At 36.4% G+C, this 10,570-nt stretch overlaps 1 protein-coding gene across 1 annotated transcript in view; it reads left to right on the top strand.

Annotated features, from left to right (window-relative positions):
- Nucleotides 1-6,649: 6,649 nt before the first annotated feature.
- The window catches only part of LOC145671120 (facilitated trehalose transporter Tret1-like), a 167,282-nt gene continuing 163,361 nt past the window's right edge, over nucleotides 6,650-10,570 (top strand). The window contains exon 1 of the mRNA XM_081739910.1: nucleotides 6,650-6,880. Coding sequence (XP_081596036.1) covers nucleotides 6,747-6,880 — 134 coding nt within the window. The 5' untranslated portion in view covers nucleotides 6,650-6,746. The remainder of the gene's footprint in view (nucleotides 6,881-10,570) is intronic.

Raw genomic sequence — 10,570 nt, 5'->3', positions numbered from 1 at the left:
TAACTTATCAGTTGAAAACGGCTTGATAATATTCGTCATGAAGATTGAACCGGGCATTGCTGCACTAGTGAAATTACACCATGCTTAGGTATCTCATTAGGTTTTAATTTTAATTGTATTTCAATGTGCAGGTTTTGTTTCATGTGTATTTTTCTAGTATTTCTATATACAGTTCTCATTAGTTTTATATCATACCTCTTTGATTTAAATTCATTTTTAAACAACTCTACTAACTAACTAACTCTATGGCCTATGGAACCCGGAGGTTCAATGCCGCGTTCACAAAAGCTCTACACTGACTTCTATCCTTAGCCAATTGGATCCAGTTTCTACTTTGTATTCTTATCTCAGCGAGATCCATCTTAATATTGTCCTCCCATCTGCCCCTAGGTCTTCCTAATGGTCGTTTTCCGTTTGGTCTTCCAGTCAAGACTTTCAAAGCGTTTCTACTTTCTTCCATTCTAGCTACCTGACCTGCCCACCTAAGCCTCCTAGACTTGACGACCCTAACAATGTTGGGTAACCGTATAAATTATGTAGTTCCTCGTTATGAAGTTTCCGCCATTCCCCATTCCCGTTCCTCTTGGGTCCGAATATTCGTCTAAGGATCTTGTTCTCAAATATTAATACTTTCAGTCTATGTTCTTCCCTCAGAGTAAGCGACCATGTTTCGCAACCATACAGAACAACAGGCATGATTATCGTTTTGTATATTTTAAGCTTCAAATTTCTCGACAGAATTCGCGACGACAAGAGACTTTGAACCGAATAGTAACACGAATTCTACACCCTTTGAAAATGTTCAGTAGACTTATTTTTTATTGTTCTTTACAGTGTGTATAAAAAATAAACGTATGCCTATCAGAACAAAATTAAAAATAATATTTAAAAATAATTTCTGGTATTAGATTCTAACTATATTTATCTCTTCCGCCTATCTTCGCGATCCCCTAGGGGCCGCGACTCCCAGGTTGAGAAACCCTGCTCTAGGCATACATGAGTTATGATGGAACATACATACATACACTTTTATATGTATAAATGCAGATAAGAGAGAGTTGAGAGAGAGCGATTAAGGAATTACCGCTCTCAATCTCTTCACTTTACTTTTGCGATTCGTGAATTTCTTACGTGACAGTTTGGGGCTAGCTAGTTTTTTGTCTTGAACCACGATCCGATTTTCGATATGCTCTACCTAAATGCTGTAATGCGAATATTGAGAAGTTATCTGCGATGAAAGTAGCTGCAAATAAATATATTACATAACTTATTTATTGCTATTACACGATTTTTTAAATTTGTATTCAATATTCACACATAACACACCGACATTCTGTGAATACCTCAGATGTTATATTTTAAAGATAAGAATTACTTATGCCGTGAAATGATATGAATATATATATTCAACTGATATATACAACTGATGATATGAATATATATATTCAACTCATATATACAACTGATGATATTGAAAAATATATACAACTGATGAATTGTAATGTAACTATTTTACATAATTTTCATGCATTGAGGAAAGTAGAATATCATAAAGGAATCTCACCTGAACGGGTATCGAACTCACGATTTAAACGCTCGGTGGTGTACCACTGAGCTAACATGACCGCTTTTCGGAAGCTGCTTCTGAAATATAACTGAGCTCATACGTAAATGCTCTTTTCCGTATGGAAATCACAATGACTGATGATCTTGGATACATTTCTGCCGTTCTTTTTCTTCCCACGACCAACTTCTCCAGGTTTTACGGCTTTTTGATAACTTGCTGAAATTGTGCTAGATTTGGGCAGGTTGCTAAAAGCAAGATGCTAGGCGCTAGAGACATGCAAATTATGCTAGATCTAGCATCATTATGCTAGATCTGGCAACGCTGTTCCCCACAATAGGCTTGTCGTGCAAGTAACCAATCACACGTCAGGTACTAGCTTTTACCTATTGCTTTCTTCTCACAGCTCAGAACATTGGTAACTATGGATAGACGTACAGCAGTATTTACTTTATGGGAGTTTGAAGGTTATTCTGCAACTGCAGCTAGCAGGCGAGTAGGTGTCCCGGCCTCTACAGGAAGGCAATGGATTCGGAAATATGGTGCTACAGGTCAGACTGGTAATTTACGATCTCCTGGTCGTCCGCATGTGTCAACCGAAGCCCAAGATGCGAGATTAGTAAACGAAGCCCGGTTAGACCCACTAAGGACGTCTAGACAGATAAGGGAAGCTTCTCTCTTTCCTGGTAGTAAGCATACAGCTCTGCGAAGGCTTCGTCATGCTGGGTTACGTGGCCGTGTTGCTGCCGTGAAGGAAAAACTCTCAGACGACCACAAAATTACCGTCTCGCGTTTGCACAGGCGAATGTGGGTCTCAATTGGGAAAACGTAGTTTTTGTGTATCGTCCGAGAGGCACCCGATATGACCATGGATATGTGGCTGCTTGCAATCGCAGTGGCCATGTATCTATTTTATGTTGGGGTTGGATTTCCAGTCGCGGAGCAGGACAGCTTCATAGAATTGAAGGACATCTGGACAATGCTCAGTACTTAGACATTATCAGTAATATCATGGTGCCATCTGTTTCAGCCTGATGGTGTAATTCAGTTCCAGCAATACCAGTCGCCAATACATAATTCCCGTGTGGCTCAGGAATGGTTCGCAGGGCACCCTGAGATTGATTTAATCGACTGGCCGCCTCGTGGAGCAGACCTCAATCTCATGGAAAATATGTGAGCAGAAGTGAAGCGTACTCTAAGGGAAAGTTGGCCTGAGGCAGATCCACCAAGAACTCAGGATGACCTGTGGCATCTTGTTTCCGAAGCATGGCTGGAGGTAGGGGAAGGAGATAGATTTGTCACCCATGTAATAGATTCCATGCCCAGAAGAATGGAGCGTGTAATAAATTCAGAAGGGTCTTGGACACAATATTAATGACCCCGCCTTAACTCCCGAAAACAGCCCTTTTCAGGGCTACCTAAACGCTTCTGAAAATATTTCTAGAAGTAAACCCCTCCTTGTATCCGATTTCTGTGCAATCCTACTAACAAAAGAATGATAATTAGCTGTAGGCTTTGAACCCAAGACCTCTTCAGTGGCAAGTCCGTACTCTACCAGTGAGCTAACATGAACACGTAAACCTAACCCGAAGAAACACGACTTTCAATTTCTGGTATTCGATGACAATGATGCTCATATACTTTGCAAATGTTGTATTCAACTTGGGATATTCTGCAACACACACACACACATAAACAAAGCGAAAGAGAGAGAGAGAGAGAGAGAGAGATGAATACACAAAAGCATATTCAACGTATTCGAATGAGACTCTAAGTAACGACATTCCGTTCTAAAGAGAATTTGTGTTTCTTCCCGTGACGTTAAGGGGATCGGGAAAAGCTATGTGTCTTGAAGCAGGATACGACTTTGGATACTCTGTTTATACACTTCCTATATCCGTAGGAATATACTGTATTTCACGAATATAAATAACATACTGTAATGAGAATATTGAGAAGTTAAATCTGTATGACAAATAGCTGCAAATAAATACACTACATAACTTATTTATTGCTATTAAACGATTTTCCGAACTTGTATTTAACATTCTCATATATAATAACGACCTACTGTGAAAATTATCTCAGATGTTATATTTTAAACATAATAATTACTATGTTCTGTAATTATTATGCTATATATAAACAACTTATGTATTTTAATGTAATTATTTTATATAATTTTTCATGCATTGCGGAAAATATAATTTTAAAAAAAGTATTGACCCAGATGGGATTCGAACTCACAACCTTATGATTTGAAATCCGACAGCTTACCAATGAGCTAACACAAGGACTTCTAGAACTAAGCTTCTAGCGATGTATAACGGATCTCAAAATAATTATGACATTCATATCCATGACAAACGCTGTTTCTGTTCTACTTTGACTTTTATTTTAGTACTCAGGCGATAATTATGTTCTATTTCTTAATTTTGAGCATTCTTTTACATATGGAAAGATTCTTTAACGTATTTAAATGCTCCATTACGTATAGAAAGCTAAATGACAAACAAGTATGTGCAAGGTTTCGAAATATTGTATCATTAAGTATTTCAATCAATGTTGCTTTTTTAAACACTTGGTAACAAGTCTTATTATATTTAAAAGAAGAAAAACACATCTGCAAACTTTTTCTCGATTGCAAAGGCTGGCTTGGAGGTTCGAACCTGGCTTACTTTTTCCCGAAGATACCCGAAGCTGGACTTAGAAAATTTTTGCCTCAAAACACCAATAAAGAATGCGCTCAACCTTTTTGAGACAAGGTGTACATTGCTACATCATGTGACACTCCGAGGAGGCAAGGATACAAATATGGAATACCAATGGGATGATAAATATGGAATAGTATTCCATAATTGTATCTCTCACTATTTTCTTTTATTTTTCCTCTTTATTTTGTATCATACATACATTCCTTCATCCAAAAAGAAAGAGTGTCATCAGAAACAAAGGGCAAGCAGCCATCTTCTAGGTCAGAAGTAAGTAAATGGTACACCTAAAACAGGCCAAATATTATGTTCAAAGATCTACTCTATTTAGGTTTGTAAATTAAAATCCCCACTTTATACTTTAGGAAGTTGCCAAAACAATACTTGGACGCAAAACTGTATTACCTATAGAGTTGGAAAATCCGCTAATTTAAATTAGTGGAATATTTATTGCTAATGGAAAAAAAATATTAGTTCTTCACGAAGACAACGCTAAGAATATGGCAGAAGAGGTCTAAAAATAAATGTCTGACTAGTCCTGAGGAAGTAACACCAGTTCGAAATCCTAGAAAGCAGTTGGGCAGTATCGGAAGAAAACCAGAACTAGCTGCAGTTTTGACATCTTCACCATATAAGAATGATCTTCAGCAGCAGGAGAAAAGAAACCCAACAGACAACAAACAGAAAATGAAAACCCAGATAATAAACAATACACGTATAGCGCAAGGAGAACAGTACAAATGAGCCCACAGCTACCTCAAGATATCGTGAACGAAGTAACAAACGTCTAAAACAACACAGAGAGAGCTCTTCCAATTCATCAAAATAATGTGAAGTCAATTTCGAAGACTCGTCTTTACACTTTTCTCAGCCAGACGATGAAGTTATCCCAATAATCCTGATGCAGAATGTCTCTCTTCCGTTGGAAAATTCTCACAAGATAATCATGGAGAGCAGTGAGTAATGTGTTTTATGTGTGAATTATGGTCCCACGTATAATATTTTGGATATGACCGAGGATGTTGTTATATTTGTGAGTTTTGTAAATAGATTATTACAAGTATTCCATATTTAGACCCATTTACGTAAACAGAAAAAATCGCATGTTTTCAGTAAATCATTAATATCTATCTTAGTCTTATTCATGTGATGATTGTAACTCCACAGTGCTGTAGTAAACATTCTACTTTACCTTTCAAAGTATATTTTGCTGATATTTTCACTTTTGGTGACGAGTAATTACTTAATAAGTAAATGGTATTCCATATTTATATACTTTCCTCTATAGTTACTAATCGTGTATCAATGAGGCTTGGCACATATATAACCCACAAAACGTAGAAGTTTCAGGTGCCTGTCAAGCAAATCCTTGACCCTGGACTCGAAATTGTTAGACTATGGAAGTCTAAAATTTCCATTAAAAACCCGTAATTTTAAAAGGGGCTAAATGATATTCTTTCTTTTAAACGAGTTGTGTGAGTTGTGTGTGTGTGAGTGTAGCTTGCAATGCTAAAAGAATTATCACTAAAAATAAATAAATAAACAAATACATAAAATAAAATAAAATAAAAATAAAAAATAAATGAAATAAGAATGTTTCAATGCATATATTTTCTTCTGGACAGCGTGTTAACATTTTTCCATTGTCAATTTTAAATTAGTAAAATAGAATGTTAGTGCTTAATGTTTCGTTATAAGTTCACGACTCTCTGATTGATTGATTGGAACGTTCTTTCTCATGATTGAAAAATGAAGTCTTTTAGTTTTACGTCTCACAGTTATGCCGACTAGGCTAAAGGAGAAGGTGATAATGAGAAATCAATGCAATGCGGCAATGAAAAAAGTAGGAGGAAATGGGAGAACTCCGAGGAAGCCCACGATAACGGTGTTTATCAACCACAAAACCCACTTGGCACGAGCTGGGATCGAACCAGCGACTCCCGCACCAGAGGTGAACGTTCTACAACTGAGTCACCGTGACTTCCTTTTTCATGATTGAGCATTGAGACGAAGCCTAAGGCTAAACTGGTTTATATCCGAACAACTGCTCCGGTTTGTATTGTTATCCTGTGAGGGATCGAACCGGGATTACCCACTTGATCACATAGCCTGAAAAGCATCAGAAAAGCCGTAACAAACAATACTGCTCTTCTTTTCTGTCTCTTGCTTTCTGTAATATTGTAAAGAGAGAAGTTTTATAAAGAGGCGGAAGTAAAACAGATTCTATTTTTGGTTCGAGAAACACTTGGCAAGTGGTTCGCGCGTGAGTTCCTGATCTCACATAATACTGTTTACATAGAAGACTGGTGGCTCGCCGTTAGTAGTTCGTTGAACTTGTGTGTGTGATTAAAAAAAAAAGCATGATTAACAAGTCATTTTAATGTGTGTCTGAAAAAACAGAATAGTTAAGTCAGTTCACACTTAATGTCGTCATCGAGTTTATTTGTTAGATCTGATTGGAAAGTGTGTCAATGGCTGTATTCTGTGACCTGTGCGAGAAATTGAAATGTCAGCGAGTAGGCTTAAATGCAAACATAGCAAACGGAAGGCAAAACACAGTGAGAAGTTTCCTGTTCTGTTTTAAAATAGAAGAAACCACACAGGGGTAAGTTGAAAACTAATTTTAAGTCATTGTTATTTCATGTAATGAGATAAATAATAATATAAACGAGATAATTCTACAATATTATCAGGATGTAATGGAAGATAAGGTATCGACAGAACTTATTGTGCGGAACAAAATGATATGGTTGAATGAAAATTCTCATGCGTAGTTTTTGAGAAAAACTATCTTTTATTTTTAACCTAAAATTTATTTTATACGACAATCTCACCACCTAAAGCGAAACTCATACTGAAGTACGTACGTATACCTCGGGACACTCTTCGTTATGACAAATTAGCAAAACGACAATACATAGTATGGTTAATGATATAGCACAGAATTATCGTTAAATATTGAACTTTAATTTCTGTTTAAATTAAATATTGTCCAAATATTAATTTAAATTAAATATAGGGGGAAATCGGACAAAACTGGGCCCCAATTTTTTTTTACTTGTTCCTCAGCATCTATATGGATGATATAGCTTAAATTAGTTTTCAAATGGTAAATAGATTTGTTATTGACACAAAAATGTTTATTTCAGTGAAAAAGAAACTCATAAATTCGAGAGCAAAATCATTTTTTCAGAGGGTATGCAAAACCCGGTTTTGTCCGACCAGGTCGGAGAAAACCAGGCACATAAAAATAATTCTAAAAAAAAATTCTTTTACAAGAAAAAATTGTAATTACTCCAAGAACTAGTACAGCAACTCCGAATACAACTGAAAAATGTGTAAGCTTAAAAAGTACAGAAAAATAGAGGGCCACACTATCTTAGACCAATGACATTAAAGAAACAACTTTAGGTCACGGCTTTGTTATATCTAAGAATAAAAATCACAAATAAACGTATAATCATGTTCGTCCGCATTGCTACAAGCTTCCCATCCTTTACAGTTAAGACACTACATCTAACATTCTACAGATGTTGATTGGGCATACAATTCATCCCGAAAAACCGACATTTCGGTTTTCTCCAAAAACCTGTTTCGGTTTTCTCCAAAACTAGTTTCGGTGAAAACTTTTGGAAGACACATAAATCTATTTTTGTGGAAACAGATTCGGTTTCCGGAGAACAACGAAACACTATTCTGCTCAGAAATAGAACAAATTTGGGAAAAAAACCGGAACCGGTTTTGAAGAAAACTGATAACCGGTTTCGGTGAAAAACCGAGAAATCGGTTTTTGTGCCCACCGCTAGTTTAAACCAGCCAACCCTAATAATAATAATAATAATAATAATAATAATAATAATAATAATAATAATAATAATAATAACGACAATAATAATAATAATAACGACAATAATAACAACAACAATCATAATACTCTTTGTTTATAACCAACAACAATTGTGCATATAACAATGCTTAACCGGCAAAAATATCTGTTTCAATGCCATGGGGCATGTTGCAACAGATGTTGCAATTTACCCCATCGATATGTTTGTATATAAAAGCTTTCCTCATCACTAAATAGCAGGTAATACGGGAACAGAAATATAATGTAATTATAGTTCAGTTGTGATATTATTTGGGGTACCACATGTTACTTACTGTTGTTAGATATGTGTAAGATGTAGTAAAGAAAGACAAAAGTTTTAAAAAAATACTTATCTCTACGAAAAACAAACTTTCGCCCGCTACGTCTACAGCACCTTTGGACCTCCGTTGTTAAACTGATCACGAGAGACCTCTTCCGTTTCGTGTTCAAACACGTCACAATACAGCAGTGAAGCCAACGCTAAAGCAGAAAAAGCGCTCTTGCAACGTACCCCTTGTTGCAACGTGTCTCACATTCCCCTACATAATCCATAAAGGATTCTTATTTATCTTTAACAGTCTATCAGTAAATGAAACAAACACATTCAACTGCGCACGTTACGAAACGAGTTGTCCAAAACCTGATACTAACCGGCTCTGTCCAATTGTTGAGGTCCCTGTTTTATCCTACCACGCCATTACTCAGAACTACAGGCCTAGCACCTCTCAAAGAAGACAAAATCCTAATTTAAGACATCAAATAAGAGCAGAAAAACGTGCTATTACATGTTGTATACTACATAGGTCAATCTTCCAGTAGTTAGAAACAGCAGTGTATTATTGATGGGAGACAAATCAAAACTTTTCTATACAAATTCTTCAACACATCTCGAACGAAAAAGGAGCCACTAACTCAGCTATCTCTTAAACTAACAAGTAAGGGACCATATGGTTGTCGCGCAAATCAGATGAAGACATACGCCATCTGATTGAGCATGAAAAGATATGGAGAACACAGAAATTTAAGGTGCTAAGGGCCATAGGGAGCAGAGCGAGGAAAGAGGAAACATTGAATGTCGGCAAAATTGGAGAAAGTCAGGAATGACGGGAAAAGTTAATTTCGTGCAAACAGGGAAAGAAAGTCAACCAAAAGAAAGAAACTAAACATAACAAGGGCATCATGGACGAAGATCATAATCAGGGTTGCCATCCGGACCGCAGTGTTGCCAATGCTGCATAACATTGATATGGAAGATATAGCACAGTATAGCAAGGAAAAATATTAGTAACACAAAAGACAATGGAAAAGACTCTGTACACATGCGTAAAGAAGTTTAACGTAGTCGTGAGTGAATATTACACCCGCGTGAATACAAATGGAGGAAAATAGAGAACAGTAGGGTAAAGGCACCGAATATGGAATACTTTTTGTTTCTTCTTCATTTCTCAGAAATACATATTCCAGAATAAAAATTTTATACATCATAATACTTGCGGTACCTTTGTAAAACAAAATACAAGTATGAAAGTGTGTTCCACATTATTGATTTTTTACAATAGTACAAAATTGAAAGAAACTCAATTTCCCATATTAGGTACACCCCGCTTCTAATATGGAACACTATCTGTTCTTAAAATGGAATACTATAACAAATGTGTGCGTCTGCCTACAATACGACATTTGGACAACTCGAGCAAGGGCGATGCATTCGAGCAATTTATTTGTTTATTTAAGGAATAAATTTACTTAGATATTAGTTCAAGGAAAGAAGTATATGAAGTGTTCAAGCCTCGAACTCCGAAATCACATAGGCCCTTAATATAAGTCTACGAATTGAAAAGGACTCGGTCCGGCCTCCAGAAAAGTACCATCTCTTCATACGCCTGATGGGACTGAGGAGAATAAGGGAAAACCTCACACAGAATGGGCGGTCTGAGCAGTGATCGTTCCCAAGCTCGAATTATCCAAATGTCGCGTTGTAGGCATTGAGGCCTATAGGTCTATAAGACAAGTAAACAAAAACATTCTTAAGATAATTAAAACATAAAAAGCAGAAATACCAGAATTCTACGTTGTACAAAGATAATTATCGAACTTGACTGGACTTATTCTTTATTAGGCCTATGTTTGTAAAATGCTTGTAAAACAAAATATTCGGAGAAGCAAACTACATGCGACAAATAAAGTATACAAAAATACCTATATAAAGAAAAAGTTCGAACATACTGGATTAATATCTTTTAAGGCGTCCAAATTTTTAATTCCAGTTTTACTTTGCAAAACACTGGCCACAAACATATTTTTCTCCATCTTTCATGGGACACGTTTCGTGGGACCATCTTTTACAAAGTGTCCACTTTAACCAATCTCCCTCCCCTCCACTAAGCGACTACAACTTACCACAATGTCCACATTCCTCATCATCGT

Source organism: Thermobia domestica, chromosome 15 (genome assembly GCF_964235325.1).
Source record: "Thermobia domestica chromosome 15, izTheDome1.hap1.1, whole genome shotgun sequence".
In the NCBI taxonomy this organism is placed as follows: domain Eukaryota; kingdom Metazoa; phylum Arthropoda; class Insecta; order Zygentoma; family Lepismatidae; genus Thermobia; species Thermobia domestica.
The sequence above is the reverse complement of the archived record's forward strand: the minus strand, read 5'-3'. Positions and strand labels throughout refer to the sequence as shown.